This window comes from Oncorhynchus clarkii, chromosome 31 (genome assembly GCF_045791955.1).
Source record: "Oncorhynchus clarkii lewisi isolate Uvic-CL-2024 chromosome 31, UVic_Ocla_1.0, whole genome shotgun sequence".
Classification (NCBI taxonomy): Eukaryota; Metazoa; Chordata; class Actinopteri; order Salmoniformes; family Salmonidae; genus Oncorhynchus; species Oncorhynchus clarkii.
This window is the reverse complement of record NC_092177.1, coordinates 7,573,528-7,594,014: the sequence shown is the minus strand read 5'-3', so window position 1 is coordinate 7,594,014 and position 20,487 is coordinate 7,573,528. Positions and strand designations below refer to the sequence as shown.

At 42.3% G+C, this 20,487-nt stretch overlaps 1 protein-coding gene across 12 annotated transcripts in view; it reads right to left on the bottom strand.

Annotated features, from left to right (window-relative positions):
• Nucleotides 1–16,900, bottom strand: part of LOC139390917 (TNFAIP3-interacting protein 1-like) — a 32,726-nt gene extending 15,826 nt beyond the window's left edge. For 4 of the 12 annotated variants that reach the window (XM_071138301.1, XM_071138303.1, XM_071138307.1 and 1 more), the window contains exons 1-5: nucleotides 16,697–16,900; nucleotides 6,936–7,134; nucleotides 2,587–2,736; nucleotides 2,048–2,142; nucleotides 1,309–1,368 (exon numbers count right to left, since the gene is read on the bottom strand). In XM_071138301.1, the coding sequence (XP_070994402.1) occupies nucleotides 1,309–1,368; nucleotides 2,048–2,142; nucleotides 2,587–2,736; nucleotides 6,936–7,098 (468 nt within the window). In that variant the 5' untranslated portion in view covers nucleotides 7,099–7,134; nucleotides 16,697–16,900. Of the gene's footprint in view, nucleotides 1–1,308; nucleotides 1,369–2,047; nucleotides 2,143–2,586; nucleotides 2,737–6,935; nucleotides 7,135–9,820; nucleotides 10,609–16,696 lie in introns of those variants that run through there. The other 8 variants (XM_071138297.1, XM_071138298.1, XM_071138304.1 and 5 more) reach the window with 4 other exon arrangements.
• Nucleotides 16,901–20,487: the final 3,587 nt, after the last annotated feature.

Genomic DNA, 20,487 nt, shown 5'->3' with positions numbered 1-20,487 from the left:
ATCTGAGAAACACAGATCAGAAGCTCTGTACTGCCATACTGACTGGACAGGACTCCAATCAAGTAATGTCAAAAACAACATATATTTCTAGTTCTCCAGTTTCATGGATACGAGATGTATAAAAATAAGGAGAAATCCCATCTGGATCATACAGCCTGTAGATAGACTCTATCCCTGCGTGTTGTATTGATCGATCAATCATGTAAGTAACGCTCCATATCCTATATGCAATGCAGGGCTATTACATGTTGCGCAATATTGTACAACGAAGCAAAAACCCCATTAAGATCGACTCCGAGCTGATGAAACATTTAGAAGAAGCTCAGTCTATAGACGTGTGAAAATGTGTCACAGTTTTCCTATACTTTTGAGTGATGATGCATTATATCAGCGATAGTCATTTGATTCTATACCATATCAGTCCGGAATATTCTGTGACTGACATTCTTCCCTGTCAGGCATTCTCTAACTGCAGGCGTGTGTGTGTGTGTGTGTGTGTGTGTGTGTGTGGTCAGTAATAAATCGTGGACATTCCCTGTGCTGACTCATGTCGAGCTACCAGTATTGAGTTAGTTGGCTGTTAGTTGACTCACTAGAAAAGAGACACAGGAGAAGTTCCTGATATAGAAGACATGACCAAAGACAACCGAGAGCTAAGGAAATGAAACTTGAGGAGCCGCTCTTAGATTCTTCACCAGGTATAACGACCATGTTCAATGGTTTTTAAACCTCTTAACTCTAGTAGGCATTTTCTAAAACGACATATGAATATTGTATTACTACCCTCATAAAATACATTTTGGGGGTCCAGAACTCTTAAGTCCTACAAACACAGGCCTGTCCAGTCAGTATGGCAACATTGTCCCCACGTTGGTGAATGAGAAATCTGAAATAGAATATGCCACCAATTGCACCTTGACCTATGTTGTATGTTCTATGAACATAGAGCATGGTTCACGGTGTTTATGGAGGAAGAGGTATAGCTTTTAAATGATACGTCACTCTCTATTTTCTGATCATATTGTTGTTCTTGTCTGGCCCTGTACAGGGCCCAAAACAACCGCTCAGTTTAACAGTGTTGACTGGAAGTTATAACCACACACACACACACACACACACAGTCCAATTCTTGCTGAACTTGAGCCTTCTAGACACAAACAGATTGAGTGGCCCTGAATGTAGGCTACACACACAACTTTATGGATTAAACTGAACCAATTACATAAAGAACCTGGATCGTTTCCAAACATCCCATTTTTTTTGCCCCCTGTTATTGTTAGCTGACCTCGTATGAAAACTAGTACTTACCGGCAGGGTATCGGAGGTCTTCTGCTCCATATTCACCACATCAAACTCGGACAGACCTTCCTACAAGCACCAAGGAGGACAATGATCCAGACTGGTCGGTATTAAAGGGAGACTTCAGGATTTTGGCAATGAAGCCCTTTATCTACCTCCTCAGAGTCCGACCAACTCACCTTTTTTATTTGTATGCCTCTGTATCCAGTAAGGGGGACGTTAGAGGTAGTTTCCCGAACCAAGGCTAACTAGCAGTAGCGCAATGACTGGAAGTCTATGAGAAGAGCTAGCATGATGCACTAATGCCAGTTAGCGACTTCCTTAAAAACTACACAGAGCCCCCCCCCCCCCCCCCCCCCCCCCAAAAAAAATATATATATATCCACAAGTTCACCCAACTCTGGGGAAGGAAAAAGGAACTTCATTGCCAAAATCCCAAACTATCCCTTTAAGTAAACCAAAACGACTATTTAGTTAACCAATATGGTTTGACACTTGTAGCTACAATGCATTGAACGTGAGTGAACCGTTCAAAATTAAACTACTTTCAGTTAGCTTTTGCTGGAAGCCAGAAGCCAGTTGGGACAGACATAAAAAGCACACCACCACCACCAGACATGTGAATGTTATGTTTCAGATGTAGGCTAATGAGGCTGTACTTATTATTGAGCAAGCTGAGCAGCCCAGCACATTATCTATAAAATGTAAAGTACTCTATAGCGATAAAGTAAAATCTCTGTTTACTTACGCTGGGCTGATCATGATGTAGGGCCTTGTCCGTTGAGAGACACGACTGACTCGGTCTCTGGTCGTTACTGGGCTGGCGGTGAAGCTTCCCCTGACCTGAAACAGTTAGGAGTCACATCACAGTTATAGGGTCAAAAATACATTCAAAATAGCTTCTTATCAAAGGGCACTTTCTCAAGCAAGAATTTTGCTAGGAGTGTCTGGGAGGGGTATGCAAATGAGCTGTTATTGACAGAGAGATTAGGACCTCCTATTGGTCTATTAACTAGTGATGTCACCAAGGCCAAAACTCCATCCCACCAAAACAGGCTGATATTTCAGGTGGAATTTTCAAATCAGCTCTTACACTAAAATGACATTATCATTTTCACAATATTACACCAACCTCAGTGTGGAAATGTATATTTACAAAAATACATGTTTTTTTATTTATTTTTTTAAACAGGACAATCACGTTTTTGATTGCACTGGGCCATTGGTGATAACATATTGCTGCAAACCATGAATAATCAGGTAGGAAACCCATCTCTGATACCATACCCTGTGTCTCAGTCTGAACAGGTCCTCCCATACACAGACTGGTAGCGAAGCTGGAGGTAGAAGACTTCAGGGCCTCGTTGTCTCTGACCAGTTCCTCTACACGCTGACGCAACTTAGAAGCCTCCCACTGAGACTCCTCCAACAGGTCTCCTACACACCAAACCATTAGTAACAACCGTATTCACAGCAGTAACAAACTGCTCCTACACACCAGACAGACAGACGGTTAGAAACATCTTGATTTGAAGTAGTCACTTGTTCATTTTGGGTTGTGGCATATAGATGAATGTTATAGGTCATGTCGACTGTGAATAATACGTGAAGGATAGACGGTAGCTAGTGTTTCTGATGACTAACAACTAAAATCATGCTGACCCTGAGAACATTACTCATTACAGAGAAACAGCACATAGCCAAAGAATGAACCACACCAACTCAACAAAAATATACAAGGTCACAAGTCACTAGAGAAACTCCGTGCAAACATTACAGCACACAGCCAAAGAATGAAATCAGGTCTAACCACATTGTTCCTACAAGGCTATGAGAATATGTACCCATAATGTATAGGTCACAACACTAATCTCGACAGAGGAGTGTGATGAGGGTTGAGGGGGTTGAGGGTATGGGTCTTGAGATCTGTCAGATAGATCACATGGATACTACCGGTCAAAAGTTTTAGAACACCTACTCATTCAAGGGTTGATCTTTATATTTTCTACATTGTGAATCATAGTCACATGTGCCGAATACAACAGGTATAGTAGACATTACAATGAAATGCCTACTTACGAGCCCCTAACCAACAATGCAGTAAAAAAAAATAAAAAAGGATAAAAATAAGAAATAAAAGTAACAAGTAATTAAAGAGCAGCAGTAAAATAACAATAGCGAGACCATATACAGGGGGGGTACCAATACAGAGTCAATGTTAGTTGAGGTAGTATGTACAGTATGTAGGTAGAGTTATTAAAGTGACTATGCATTGATGACAGAGTAGCAGTGGTGTAAGGGGGGGGGGGGGGGGGGGGGGGGGGGGACAATGCAAATAGTCTGAGTAGCCATTTGATTAGCTGTTCAGGAGTCTTATGGCTTGGGGGTAGAAGCTGTAGAAGCCTGTTGGACCTAGACTTGGCGCTCCGGTACCATTTGCCGTGCAGTAGCAGAGAGAACAGTCTATGACTAGGGTGGCTGGAGTCTGACAATTTTTGGGTCCTTCCTCTGACACCGCCTGGTATAGAGGTCCTGGATGGCAGGAAGCTTGGCCCCAGTGATGTACTGGGCCGTTCGCACTACCCTTTGTAGTGCCTTGTGGTTGGAGGCCGAGCAGTTGCCATACCGGGCAGTGATGCAACCAGGATGCTCTCAATGGTGCAGCTGTAGAACGCTTTGAGGATCTGAGGACCCATGCCAAATCTTTTCAGTCTCCTGAGGGGGAATAGGTTTTTTCGTGCCCTCTTCACGACTGTCTTGGTGTGCTTGGACCATGTTAGTTTGTTGGTGATGTGGACACCAAGGAACTTGAAGCTCTCAACCTGCTCCACTGCAGCCCCATCGATGAGAATGGGGGCATGCTTGGTCCTCTTTTTCCTGTAGTCCACAATCATCTCCTTTGTCTTGATCACGTTGAGGAAAAGGTTGTTGTCCTGGCACCACATAGCCAGGTCTCTGACCTCCTCCCTATTGGCCGTCTCGTCATTGATCAGGCCTACTACCACTGTTGTGTCATTGGAAAATGTAATGATGGTACAGGAGACAGAGCACGCACCCCTGAGGGGCCCCTGTGTTGAGGATGTGTTGTTACCTACCCTTACCACCTGGGGTCGGCCCGTCAGGGAGTCCAGGATCCAGTTGCAGAGGGAGGTGTTTAGTCCCAGGGTCCCAATGACTGATGTGGTGTACTCCTCAATTCCATTGGAGGAATCCCGGAACATATTCCAGTCTGTGCTAGCAAAACAGTCCTGTAGCTTAGCATCTGCTTCATCTGACCACTTAAAAAAAAAATTGATCTAGGTCACTAGAGCTTCCTGCTTTAATTTTTGCTTGTAAGCAAGAATCAGGAGGATAGAATTATGGTCAGATTTGCCAAATGGAGGGTTGAGGGAGAGCGTTGTATGAGTCTCTGTGTGTGGAGTAAAGGTGGTCCAGATGTATTTTCCTTTGGTTGCACGTTTAACATGCCGATAGATATTTGGTCAAACGGATTTAGGTTTCCCTGCATTAAAGTCCCCGGCTACTAGGAGCGCCACCTCTGGGGGAGCGGTTTATTGTTTGCTTATGCAGGAATAAGGCTCATTCATTGCCGTCTTAGTGCCTCTGATTGTGGTGGAATGTAAACAGCTACGAAGAATATGGATGAAAACTCTCTCAGTAGGTTGTGTGGTCTACAGCTTATCATGAGATACTCTACCTCAGGCGAGCAATAGCTCGAGACTTCTTTAGATATCGTGCACCAGCTGTTATTTACAAAAACACATATTCCGCCGCCCCTCGTCTTACCAGACAAGTTCTAGTTCTGTTCTATCCTGCCAGTACATCGTATAACCAGCCAGCTGTATGTTCATATTGTCATCGTTCAGCCACAACTCCGTGAAGCATAAGATGTTACAGTTTTTACAAGTCCCGTTGGTAGTTTAATCTTCCGCATAACTCGTTGATTTTATTCTCCAAAGATTGCACGTTTGCTAGCAGAATGGAAGGAAGTGGGGGTTTATTCGATTGCCTACGAATTCTCAGAAGGCATCCCGCCCTTCGGCCCCTTTTTCTCCGCCTCCTCTTCACGCAGATCACGGGGATCAGGGCCTGTTCCCGAGGAAGCAGTATATCCTTTACGTCGGGATTCTGCTAGTCCGCGGTGAGTAATCACAGTCCTGATGTCTAGAAGTTATTTTCTGTCATAAGAGACGGTAGCGGCAACATTATGTACAAAATAAGTTTAAAAAATAAAGTTGCAAATACACAAATCGGCTGGGGGCACGTAAAACGTCTGCCTTCTCCGGCGCCATCTTACAAAACTATGAAATAACACATGTAGTAACCAAGAAATGTTCAATCAAAATATATTTTATACGTGAGCTTCTTCAAAATAGCCACACTTTGTACACTCTTGACATTCTCTCAACCTGCTTCACTTGGAATGCTTTTCCAACAGAGTTCCCACATATGCTGAGCACTTGTTGGATGCTTTTTCTTCACTGTGCGGTCCGACTCATCCCAAACCATCTCAATTTGGTTGAGGTCGGGGGATTGTGGAGGCCAGGTTATCTGATGCAGCACTCCATCACTCTCCTTCTCGGTAAAATAGCCCTTACACAGCCTGGAGGTGTGTTGGGTCAATGTCCTGTTGAAAAGCAAGTCAAGCAAGTCTTCTTATTGTGTCCTTTAGTAGTGGTTTCTTTGCCGAAATTTTTACTATGAAGGCACATGTTGAGATGTGTCTGTTACTTGAACCCTGTGAAGAATTTACTTGGGCTGCAATTTCAGAGGCTGGTAACTCTAATGAACTTATCCTCTGCAGCAGAGGTAACTCTGGGTCTTTCATTACTGTGGTGGTCCTCATGAGAGACATCATAACGCTTGATGTTTTTTTGCAACTGCAGTTGAAGAAACTTTCAAAGTTCTTGAAATTTTTAATGACGGAATGTCATTTCTCTTTGCTTATTTGAGGTGTCCTTGCCATAATACGGCCTTGGTCTTTTACCAAATAGGGCTATCTTCTGTATACCACCCCTACCTTGTCCCAACACAACTGATTGGCTCAAACGCATTAAGGAAAGAAATTCCACAAATTAACTTTTAAGAAGACACACCTGTTAATTGAAATGCATTCCAGGTGACTACCTCATGAAGCTGGTTGAGAGAATGTCATGAGTGTGCAAAGCTGTCATCAAGGCAAAGGGTGGCTATTTGAAGAATCTCAAATATATTTTGATTTGTTTAATACTTTTTGGGTTACTACATGACTCCATGTGTTATTTCATAGTTTTGATGTCTTCACTATTAAATTGTACAATGTAGAAAATAGTAAAAAAATAAAGGAAAAACCCTTGAATGAGGTGTTCTAAAACTTTTGACCAGGGGTGTAGTTAACCCAGGTCTACTGCTGTACAGTGGCATTTGTACAATGCCACAAGTCCCTACAATAATACAGGTAGATGAGGGGGATGTTGTTTAAATACATGTTTTACATGGCGTATAATCATTTAAAATTAACCCAGAACTCAAATCTGCCGCAATTTGGTCAGATGCCCACTTATGTGTCTATGTTTTCTGTCCACAAGAGATTAGGACCATAATAAAGAGCTAGACCAGAGCGGTAGGCTGTGTCACAAAAGCAGGTACGGACGGACCTAAGCTCTTGAGTCCCTTCATCCTCTCTCGGAGCACGCTGTTCTCTTCCAGTAGTAGTCTATAGCTGCTCGCTCCAACGCTGCTGCCCTCCTCCCTGGCCTCTCTGGCCTTAGCCTCGCCCCCGCCTGGGTCGTAGATATGATAGGGCCCTTTTCCTTCCATTGCCACGGATTCACTTACCAGGCATGGTGCTGGGAACTGGAGGAACAACAGAACAGAAAAGTCAATAGGAAAGAACCAATAGAAAAAGAGAGGCAGAGCTGTGTGGGAGGTTTCAGTTAGGGGATGTGTTTTGACTATGCTCAGTAACTTTTGTGACAGTACGGGGAAATAGGCCCATGTCATGTTTACCGTTTGTGATGGGAGAACCTAGACTTTAGTAGCCTGGTCCCAGATCTGTTTGTGCTATCATGTCAACTCCATGGCATGGCAATGAATGACAAGGAGTTGACAAACAGATCTGGGACCAGGCTAAGTCAATAGCTCTAGCACACAAGGCTAAGGGGGAAACTAATAGACATTGAGATGATCTTTAGCATGACATTACAAAATGCAAATCTCATACTACCTCCTACAGGAGGAGAAGTACCAACCTCCTACAGGAAGAGAAGTACCAACCTCCTACAGGAAGAGAAGTACCAACCTCCTACAGGAGGAGAAGTACCAACCTCCTACAGGAGGAGAAGTACCAACCTCCTACAGGAGGAGAAGTACCAACCTCCTACAGGAGGAGAAGTACCAACCTCCTACAGGAGGAGAAGTACCAACCTCCTACAGGAGGAGAAGTACCAACCTCCTACAGGAGGAGAAGTACCAACCTCCTACTCCCTCATATACAGTGCATTCTGAAAGTATTCAGACCCCTTGACTGTCTCCACATTTAGTTACGACACAGCCTTATTCTAAATGGATGCAATAACTTTTTTTTATAAATCCATCTACACAATTCCCCATAATGACAAATTGAAGAGGTTTTTAGAAATGTTTGCAAATGTAAAATAAAAAAACAGAAATACCTTATTTTACATAAGTATTCAGACTCTTTGCTATGAGACTCGAAATTGAGTTCAGGCGCTTCCTGTTTTCATTGATCATCCTTGAAATGTTTCTACAACTTGGAGTCCACCTGTGGTAAATTCAATTGATTGGACATGCTTTGGAAAGGCACATGTCTATATAATGTCCCACAGTTGACAGTGCACGTTAGAGCAAAAACCAAGCCATGAGGTTGAAGGAATTATCCGTAGAGCTCAGACACAGGATTGTATCGAAGCACAGATCTGGGAATGGGTACCAAAAATTTCTGCAGCATTGAAGGTCTCCAAGAACACAGTGCCCTCCATCATTTTTAAAATGGAAGAAGTTTGGAACCACCAAGATTTTTCCTAGAGCTGGCCACCCGGCCAAAATGAGCAATAGGGGGAGAAGGGCCTTGGTCAGGGAGGTGACCAAGAACCTGATGGTCACTGACAGAGCTCCAGAGTTCCTCTGTGGAAATGGGAGAACCTTCCAGAAGGACAACCATCTTTGCAGCACTCCACCAAATCAGGCCAGCTCCTCAGACGGATGCCACTCCTCAGTAAAAGGCACGACAGCCCGCTTGGAGTTTTCCAAAAGGCACCTAAACACTCTCAGACCATGAGAAACAAGATTCTCTGGTCTGATGAAACCCAGATTGAAGTCTTTGGCTTGAATGCCAAGCGTCACGTCTGGAGGAATCCTGGCACCATCCCTATGGTGAAGCATGGTGGTGGCAGCATCATGCTGTGGGGATGTTTTTCAGCGCAGGGACTGGGAGACTAGTCAGGATCGGGGGAAAGATGAACGGAGCAAAGTACAGAGAGCTCCCTGATGAAAACCTGCTCAAGAGCGCTCAGGACCTCAGACTGGGGCGAAGGTTCACCTTCCAACAGGACAACGACCCTAAGCACACAGCCAAGACAACGCAAGAGTGGCTTTGGGACAAGTCTCTGAATGTCCTTGAGTGGCCCAGTCAGAGCCCGGACTTGAACCCGATCTAACATCTCTGGAGAGACCTGGAAATAGCTGTGCAGCGACACTCCCCAGCCAACCTGACAGAGCTTGAAAGGATCTGCAGAGAGGAATAGGAGAAACTCCACAAATACAGGTGTACCAAACTTGTAGCGTCACACTCAAGAAGACTTGAGGCTGTAATCGCTGCCAAAGGTGCTTCAACAAAGTACTGAGTAAAGGGTCTGAATACTTATGTAAATGTGGTATGTCAGTCTTTGAAAAATAATAATAATAATTTAGACACATTTGCAAAGATTTCTAAAATCCTGTTTTTGCTTTGACATTATGGGGTATTGTGTGTAGATTGATAAAGGGGGGGAAAAAAGCTATTTTAGAATAAGTCTGTAACGTAAACTAAAATGTGGAAAAGGTCAAGGGGTCTAAATACTTCCCGAAAGCGTTGGAGGAGAAGTTTTGTTACATAAAAAACATTGTTTTGGTTTCCCACTAAATCATTTACAATGCAAAGAGTCACATATGAACGTCACCATCAGAGGGGACTTCTGTAAAAGCTATTTCAGGACACGATCATTTAAAATGTGTAACTTACAAACACTGATGTGGTCAAGTCATTGAGTGATAACAACGTTGTAAAAATGCTATTAAAAATGCCACAATGGAGAATGCCTGAAAAATGACCATGCAATTATAAAACGGAACTTCCAGACAGAAAAGATGAGAAACAAAGACATTGTACAGTAGTAACCAGACGATTAGTAGTTGATCTCAGTTGCAAAATAGAATAACGAAATGAAAGACAATATATATAAAACCAATTGAATTGAAACTGGATGTTGTCATGAGATGTAATGATGTCCACCGAGAGACAAGACAACATGACCCAACTCACTCTGTCTTTTCGGCCTTTCTTTCTTTCTTCGTTCATTTATAGATTAGAAGAAGAGACGACTAAAGTATCCAGTCCAGAAAACAGTCCCTGATTAGATGACAAGCGAGAACAACATATCTCGCGGTTCAGTAGTTAGGAGCGACATCCTTGATAGTTTCACCGCTGGCTTTAGTTAACGATACAATTACGACTAGCCATGGAGCTAGCTAGCTAACTAGTCATTTCAGTTGCTAAGATGCCGAAAAAAAAACATTAGCTAGTTAGCGTTAGCGAACAAAGTAGTAAATCGGACTGTATAGCAAGCTAACATTTAGCTTATTTGAACGATAGCCCTTTTCGCGTTAGATAACGTTATATATCTAAGTGAAAGTATTTCTACAAGATAACGTCCTGGCTAACAAAGTCATGCAAATTATAGCTAACATGACACAATATATAATGGATAGCAAACGAACTAGTCATTTGTTACGCAAAAAAAAAAACAGTGTCTGATTCCAGACAACGTAGCTAGCCAACTTTCTATAAATGTTCATGGTAAACAAAGAGATCTTTGGCTTGTGTTAGCTACCTTTCTGCTTCAGTGGCTCCATCCATTTACCCAGACACCAATTGCGGAAGTGGCCTCTGCTGTAACCTGGGAAATTCCACCTCGCTGTCGTCTGATGTTGTAAACAGTTGTGGTTGACAAGCGGACCGACCAATGCAGAAGCTTGACACAGGCTGTGTTAATCTTTAAAGAAACCGTGCAGTTTTTTGTTGTTGCTCCAAACCTTGGTAGCTCAGGGATTGATTGGGGGGGATGGATGACGGCAGCCAGAGCAAGGCTTGAACCCGTGACCTTAAAGCTAGAATCCTTAGTTGAAACAATAACAAAGCCGTCAACCCGCCTCTGGTTTGGTAAAAAGCTGAGGGATGGACCTGGACATATGTAACCACTCTCAAATTCATAGACAGAGCTATAGATGCTAAGTACTGACTGTCCATGATACCACAATTATGATTTGAACCATGTTATGAGGCTATACAGTGTGCGTGTTTAAATGTATGTTGTTTACAAACATTGGTGTAAAACAAATGTATATTTCAGGTTGAGATGGGGTACGACTGTTGAACTAATCTCATTAATTGCTTATAAATTATATTCTTCAGGATATATGTCATTAATTTATAAGTCCCCCAAAATATGTAGCAACTAAGGATTTTAGCTATAAGCTCTGCACCTCAAGGCAGAGGCTGTAGTACAGTCACAGACTTCACTACTCCTTTATAGCTCTGCACCTCTAGGCAGAGGCTGTAGTACAGTCACAGACTTCACTACTCCTTTATAGCTCTGCACCTCTAGGCAGAGGCTGTAGTACAGTCACAGACTTCACTACTCCTTTAAAAAGCTCTACAGGATGAATTACTATTTCCATGATGTTCTATCTACAGTGAGGGAAATTTTTGTACGTTTGCCCACTGACAAAGAAATGATCAGTCTATAATTTTAATGGTAGGTTTATTTAAACAGTGAGAGACAGAATAACAACAACAAAATCCATGTAAAAAATGTTATAAATTGTTTTGCATTTTAATGAGGTAAATAAGTATTTGACCCCTCTGCAAAACAGGACTCAGTACTTGGTGGCAAAACCCTTGTTGGCAATCACAGAGGTCAGACGTTTCTTGTAGTTGGCCACCAGGTTTGCACACATCTCAGGAGGGATTTTGTCCCACTCCTCTTTTCAGATCTTCTATAAATCATTAAGGTTTTGAGGCTGACGTTTGGCAACTCGAACCTTCAGCTCCCTCCACAGATTTTCTATGGGATTAAGGTCTGGAGACTGGCTAGGCCACTCCAGGGCCTTAATGCGCTTCTTCTTGAGCCACTCCTTTGTTTCCTTGGCTGTGTGTTTTGGGTCATTGTCATGCTGGAATACCCATCCACGACCCATTTTCAATGCCCTGGCTGAGGGAAGGAGGTTCTCACCCAAGATTTGACGGTACATGGCCCCGTCCATTGTCCCTTTGATGCGGTGAAGTTGTCCTGTCTTCTTAGCAGAAAAACACCCCCAAAGCATTATGTTTCCACCTCCATGTTTGACGGTGGGGATGGTGTTCTTGGGGTCATAGGCAGCAATCCTCCTCCTCCAAACACAGCGAGTTGAGTTGATGCCAAAGGGCTCCATTTTGGTGTCATCTGACCACAACACTTTCTCCCAGCTGTCCTCTGAATCATTCAGATGTTCATTAGCACACTTCAGACGGGCATGCTTTCTTGAGCAGGGGGACCTTGCGGGTGCTGCAGGATTTCAGTCCTTCACAGCTTAGTGTGTTACCAATTGTTTTCTTGGTGACTATGGTCCCAGCTGCCTTGAGATCATTGACAAGATCCTCCCGTGTAGTTCTGGGCTGATTCCTCACCGTTCTCATGATCATTGCAACTCCACGAGGTGAGATCTTGCATGGAGCCCCAGGCCGAGGGAGATTGACAGTTATTTTGTGTTTCTTCCATTCGCGAATAATCGTACCAACTGTTGTCACCTTCTCACTAAGCTGCTTGGCGATGGTCTTGTAGCCCATTCCAGCCTTGTGTAGGTCTACAATCTTGTCCCTGACATCCTTGGAGAGCTCTTTGGTCTTGGCCATGGTGGAGAGTTTGGAATCTGATTGATTGGTTGCTTCTGTGGACTGGTGTCTTTTATACAGTTAACAAACTGAGATTAGGAGCACTCCCTTTAAGAGTGTGCTCCTAATCTCAGCTCGTTACCTGTATAAAAGACACCCGGGAGCCAGAAATCTTTCTGATTGAGAGGGGGTAAAATACTTATTTCCCTCATTAAAATGCAAATCAATTTATAACATTTTTGACATGCGGCTTTCGGTATTTTTGTTGTTGTTATTCTGTCTCTCACTGTTCAAATAAACCTACCATTAAAATTATAGACTGGTCATTTCTTTGTCAGTCGTACAAAATCAGCAGGGGATCAAATACTCGTTTCCCTCACTGTGCGCACATATGAACTCTGGGACAACCTTGATACAAGTGCCAACACCAGCATGCACAGGCCTACTGCAGATAGGCCTATGATCAACAAAATTCTGCTAGTTATTTTCAAAGATAGGAATCTCATGATGGGTGACCTCCATACACTAGATGCAACCAAAACCAATATAAACATCTTGTGGGAAATATAATAATACCTAAACCCAAACTGCTATTGACTAAAATAATTGAGACACAGTGCAGACCTGTGTCTTTACCATACAGTTAGATAGATGACTCACCTTTACATATGTGCCATTAAAGCGTCTGTGACAGCATGGGCTCCATTTTGACCAGTGGAGGCTGGTGGGAGGAGCTATAGGAGGACGGGGTCTTGTTTTAATGGCTGGAATGGAATGAAATGGAACGGTATCAAACATATGGAAACCGCGTGTTTGACTCCATTCCATGAATTTACATTCCTACCATTACACAGAGTCTGTCCTCCTATAGCTCCTCTCCCCAGCCTCCACTGGTTTTGAAGTAGTCAATTTCTTCTTCACGATTGGCTGATCTCTCCTGATGACTCGGGTTGGACATGAGTCCAACAGTGTCACTAGGAGGGATCAGTCAAGGAAGTAGGAAGTCCCACTCATTTGACGACAAGAAAATGGTGGAAGCCCTCAATGGCGATGCCCATGCTAATACAGTCTTTTTGCCACTAGAGGCCTCCCTCATTCTCTATGGTCTGTAGGACCCATTGGACATCATATTCAGGGTTGGGGAGTAATGTAATCTGATTACAAAAAACAGTAACTGTAATCAATTACATTACCAGCAATGATGTTGTAAACTGATTACAGATACTTTTGAAAAAATGGATGATTACTTCTTGGATTACTTTTAAATTCCCGAAAGTATGTTTTTTTTTTCAATGACATTCAATTCAGCATTGAAAAACAGCACACGTTTCAGTTTGTTCCACCTGAGTGAGACACAGACACCACTATGATGACAAACCTAAGGCATTTGATCTATCATTTTTGTATTCTAATGCCTCTTAAAGGTAATCTGAAAGTAATCAGACAGGTAACTAGTAACTGAAACGGATTACATTTAGAAAGTAACCTAGGCAACCCTGGCCATAACCAGCCCTCCGAGCCAACCTTAGACCTACAAAGACTGAAAAGCTTTGTTTCCGGTATGGGGGGGGGCGACACAACAGTTCACTCATGTCAGGCCAGGTAACCATCACAATGGTTAAAACTTGGCACTCTGCTATCTTTTTATTCTTCCCTTTCCATCAAACCCAGTCGGACGGCACAAACCCAGTTGGAACAAACCCAGTTCAAACCCAGTTGGAACTAAAGACAGTTTTAGCCTGCTGAGCTAAAGCTTAATCAAATCTGTTTTTCAGAAATATACATATTCTAGCTCTGCAAAATTTGTTTCATTTGTCGTTACATAACCAACAAACATGTTTATATCGTGAAACAAAAAAAACCCTGCAAAATGTTGTCTTTCTAATCAGGAATAATTTAGTTGTATTGCTTATCTTGAACATCGGCTCGCTGGTTTTGAATAGAGTAGAATAAGTACAGTAGAGTAGAATACAGTATAATAGAGTAGAATGGAGTACTGTAGAGTAGAATACAGTAGAATAGAGTAGAATAGAGTACAGTAGAGTAGAATACAGTATAATAGAGTAGAATAGAGTACAGTAGAGTAGAATACAGTAGAATAGAGTAGAATACAGTAGAATAGAGTGCAGTAGAGTAGAATACAGTATAATAGAGTAGAATAGAGTACTGTAGAGTAGAATACAGTATAATAGAGTAGAATAGAGTACAGTAGAGTAGAATACAGTATAATAGAGTAGAATAGAGTACAGTAGAGTAGAATACAGTATAATAGAGTAGAATAGAGTACAGTAGAATTGAATACAGTATAATAGAGAATAACAGAGTACAGTAGAGTAGAATAGAGTACAGTGGAGTAGAATACAGTAGAATAGAGTACAGTAGAGTAGAATACATTGGAATGGAGTAGAATAGAGTACAGTAGAGTAGACTACAGTATAATAGAGTAGAATAGAGTATAGTATAGGAGAATAGAATACAGTGGAGTAGAATACAGTAGAATAGAGTACAGTAGAGTTGAATACAGTAGAATAGAGTACAGTTGAGTAGAATACAGTATAATAGAGTACAGTAGAATAGAATACAGTATAATAGAGTAGAATGGAGTACAGTAGATTGGAATACAGTAGAATAGAGTAGAATAGAGTACAGTAGAGTTGAATTCAGTAGAATACAGTATAATAGAGTACAGTGGAGTAGAATACATTAGAATGGAGTAGAATAGAGTACAGTAGAGCAGAATATACAGTATAATAAAGTAGAATGGAGAACAGTAGATTAGAATACAGTATAATAGAGAATAACAGAGTACAGTAGAGTAGAATAGAGTACAGTGGAGTAGAATACAGTAGAATAGAGTACAGTAGAGTAGAATACATTGGAATGGAGTAGAATAGAGTACAGTAGAGTAGACTACAGTATAATAGAGTAGAATAGAGTATAGTATAGGAGAATAGAATACAGTGTAGTAGAATACAGTAGAATAGAGTACAGTAGAGTAGAATACAATATAATGGAGTAGAATAGAGTACGGTAGAGTAGAATACAGTAGAATAGAGTACAGTGGAGTAGAATACAGTAGAATAGAGTACAGTAGAGTAGAATACAGTAGAATAGAGTAGAATAAACTAGATGGAAACACAAGTCTCCAATCTCCATTGAAATATTGTTTCATCTGTCCGAGTGGATACTGGCCCTTGATCTAGCCCAGGATTTCTTAAACTATGGGTCAGGACCAAAAGTGGGCCCTGGGCATGTGAGAGGTGGGTATTATTTAAAACATTTTAACTAATATACTTTTAATATCAAAGTTATTTTCTTCTTTGTAGGAATGAACATCAACTAATTTTCCGCAATACATGGCTCACTTTAGGCTTCTCCTCAAGCACAAAATACTGTGAAAAGTCCACATCTGGACTGTAAGTTGGTTGGATATGTGCTGAGTGGAAGTCTGGAAAAGCTGACTGATATTTGCATGGTGTATGTACACCGTTCAGTATAGGGTTTGTTATTCATAACTCAGATGTATGGGGCAGCAGGTGGGGCGACAGGGTAGCCTAGTGGTTAGAGCGTTGGACTAGTAACCAAAAGGTTGCAAGTTCAAATCCTCTGAGCTGACAAGGTACCAGTCTGTTGTTCTGCCCCTCAACAGGCGGTTAACCCACTGTCCCTAGGCCGTCATTGAAAGTAAGAATTTGTTCTTAACTGTCTCGCCTAGTTAAATAAAGGTTAATAATAAAAATGTACTGTTAATACACACCAATTGTAAAATCATTTTTAATTTGGAGTGATTACAAAAATGTCATGTTATAATTTCTGATGTGTTTTTGGAATAAATATAATGACTATAATGACTCTGGAAAGTTTTGCAATTTTTTTTCTTCCGCCAAATCAGTTAAAGAGATTATATTACATCACATAAATGGATTTAAATGTTTAAAAAGATATATATTATATGACATCGAAACATGATTTTTAGATTACAGAAAGAGTATCATATTTATATTTATGATGTATCTGTCTGAGATATTAAGAATTATATTATCGATAAATGTAACCTTTTTAATGTTATCAATCATTCACAAATCAATAGCGTTTTGTTCACTAACTTGATTTCCCCCCGTAAGCAAATTAGATGATTCATTTAGCATAACCAAGTCAGAGTCGGAACGCTTTAACACAGGACTCTTTATAGCCTAGACAAACTCTATTATAACATTTAACAAAATTAAATCAATATATACAATTTAGAAAAAAAGCAAAGAAACTCACCGACACATTGAGCGTCTTTCCGAGAGGCGCTTTTTAATAAGGAAACTGGTGAGTAGAGGGGGAAGCTAATTTCAATGTTTTTAGAGAGACATGGGGAATTCCCACATAGAGAAAGAATCTGATGCAGTTCATAGCCTCAACAGAAGAGAACAGAGCAGAGCAGGGGGACCTGGGCTCCGTCCAAACTGAGCGCTAGTGTAGACTGATCTGTCCTAAAGTGAACAACACAAGACAACCAGCAGAACAGACACAATCAACACTATCAGTCTGGTATGTGTTAATTCTACTCTACACAGAAATACTAGAGTTTTATGTTATTTTCATTTTGTTGAACCTTTATTTAACTAGGTAAGTCAGTTAAGAACCAATTCTTATTTGATGATGGCCTACCAAAAGGCCTCCTGTGGGGACGGGGGCTGGGATAAAAAAATATATTTACGTATATAGGACAAAACACAAGAGAGACACCACAACACTACATGAAGAGAGACCTAAGACAACAGCATAGCATGGCAGCAACACATGAAAACAACATGGTAGCAACACAGCATGACAACAACATGGTAGCAACACAACAACACAACACATTGTAGCAGCACAAAACATGGAACAAACATTATTGGGCACAGACAACAGCACAAAGGGCAAGACGGTAGAGACAACAATACATCACGCGAAGCAGCCACAACTGTCAGTAAGAGTGTCAATGATTGAGTCTTTGAATGAAGAGATGGAGATAAAACTGTACAGTTTGAGAGTTTTTTGCATCGTACCCTTTATGAATCACAACTAAAGTGTGATGGAAATTAAATGGCATGAGGTCTCATGTGTATCTATGCACATTTAGTTTACATAACACAGCCATTAATGTCCATACAGTATAAGGCCTAATAACCAAGTTTAATCTCATTTATATTAAACTATACAATTTGACTTGAAGAGAATCCAATAGAATTGCCTTACTTTTACAGCAGTCAGAAAGGACAATTTTGCAACACAGGGTGATGATCTGACAATGCATTGCAAAGAAAGCTTACTATTTACCTTGATCTACGAATGTATAATAATGAACATGAAATAGGGATAATTTTGAGGTTGTGTCGTTATGTAGTCTTTGTTTAAATGATCAGTGTTGGGCTGCTGCACGGTGCAGTCTACAGTCTACATGTTGCCATGGATCTCTTGGCCTGATGTAGGGGATTTCCTCCTCTCTCAAAACCCTATTTTCTTCTTTCCGCTTTTAACTCTGAGAGGCTTGACAACAGCTGCACTCACAAGTAAAGCTCATCACATGCAGTACATCATACAGTAAAGTCCGCCCAAGATGGCGTAGCAGTCGGACGTGTGTTTTGTCTTGTCCTGTCCTGTCCCGTGTAAATATTGTTTTCTTCATTTTATTCCAGTATATATTTTGTATATATATTTTAATCTCGCTTTCCATCTATGGACTGAATATACTCTCCTGCAACCCGCCTCACCCAATGTGGTACGGATCTGCTATTTTTTTTATACTTACTTAAGAACCAGAACCCCCATCAGAAGTGCCTCTAGAGACAAAACCTCTCTCATCATCACTCAATGCCTAGGTTTACCTCCACTGTACTCACATCCTACCATACCCTTGTCTGTACATCATGCCTTGAATCTATTCTTCCACACCCAGGAATCTGCTCCTCTTACTCTCTGTTCCGAATGCACTAGACGACCAGTTCTTATAGCCTTTTGCCGTACCCTTATCCGACTCCTCCTCTGTTCCTCTGGTGATGTAGAGGTTAACCCAGGCCCTGCAGCCCCCAGCACCACTCCCATTCCCCAGGCGCTCTCATTTGTTGACTTCTGTAACTGTAAAAGCCTTGGTTTCATGCATGTTAACATCAGAAGCCTCCTCCCTAAGTTTGTTTAATTCACTGCTTTAGCACACTCCGCCAACCCTGATGTCCTTGCCGTGTCTGAATCCTGGCTTAGGAAGGCCACCAAAAATCCCCAAATTTCCATCCCCAACTACAACATTTTTCGACAAGATAGAACTGCCAAAGGGGGCGGAGTTGCAATCTACTGCAGAGATAGCCTGCAGAGTTCTGTCATGCTATCCATGTCTGTACCCAAACAATTCAAGCTTCTACTTTTAAAAATCCACCTTTCCAGAAATAAGTCTCTCACCGTTGCCGCTTGTTATAGACCCCCCCCAGTCCCCAGCTGTGCCCTGGACACCATATGTGAATTGATTGCCCCCCATCTATCTTCAGAGTTCGTACTGTTAGGTGACCTAAACTGGGATATGCTTATTAACAGCCCAGCCGCCCTACAATCTAAGCTAGATGCCCTCAATCTCACACAAATGATCAAGGATCCGACTATGTACAACCCTAAATCCTTAACCATGGGCAGACTCTTAGATATCATCCTGACCAAACTGCCATCCAAATACACCTCTGCTGTCTTCAACCAGGATCTCAGCGATCACTGCCTCATTTTTATTATTATTATTTTATTTTTTTGTGTGAATTTTTACCCTCTTTTTCTCCCCAATTTCGTGGTATCCAATTGTTTAGTAGCTACTATCTTGTCTCATCGCTACAACTCCCGTACGGGCTCGGGAGAGACGAAGGTTGAAAGTCATGCGTCCTCCGATACACAACCCAACCAAGACGCACTGCTTCTTAACACAGCGCCATCCAACCCGGAAGCACCAATGTGTCGTAGGGAACACCGTGCACCTGGCAACCTTGGTTAGTGTGCACTGCGCCCCGGCCCGCCACAGGAGTCGCTGGTACGCGATGAGACAAGGATATCCTTACCGGCTAAACCCTCCCTAACCCGGACGACGCTAGGCCAATTGTGTGTTGCCCCACGGACCTCCCAGTCGCGGCCGGTTACGACAGAGTCTCTGGTGGCACAGCTGGTGCTGCAGTACAGCGCCCTTAACCACTGCGCCACCCGGGAGGCCGATCACTGCCTCATAGCCTGCGTCCGTAATGGGTCCGCGGTCAAACGACCACCTCTCATCACTGTCAAACGCTCCCTAAAACACTTCCGCAAGCAGGCCTTTCTAATCGACCTGGCCCGGGTATCTTGGAAGGATATTGACCTCATTCTGTCAGTCCATGGAGAATAAGAGCACCTCCTCTCAGCTGCCCACTGCACTGACGCTAGGAAACACTGTCACCACCCAAATCCAGACAGCTAATGTTCTGAAAGAGCTACAAAATCTGGACCCCTACAAATCAGCTGGGCTAGACAATCTGGACCCTCTCTTTCTAGAATTATCCGCAGAAATTGTTGCAACCCCTATTACTAGCACAGTGTCCAAAGAAGGGCCAGAAGTATACAGAATGGCGTCGTCTGCGTAGAGGTGGATCAGAGAATCACCAGCAGCAAGAGCGACATCATTGATGTATATAGAGAAATGAGTTGGCCTGAGAAATGAACCCTGTGGCACCCCCATAGAGACTGCCATAAGTCCAGACAACAGGCTCTCTGATTTGACACACTGAACTCAATCTGAGAAGTAGGCTATTGAGTCTGCCGATAAGAATGCGGTGATTGACAGAGACGGAAGCCTTGGCCAGGTTGATGAAGACGGATGCACTGTACTGTCTTTTATTGTTGGTGATAATGATATCGTTTAGGACCTTGAGCGTGGCTGATGTGGACACCCATGACCAGCTACGAAACCAGATTGGGATTCGAAATGCTCTGTGATCTGTTAACTTGGCTTTCGAAGATTTCAGAAAGGCAGGGCAGGATGGATATAGTTCTATAACAGTTTGGGTCTAGAGTGTCTCCCCCTT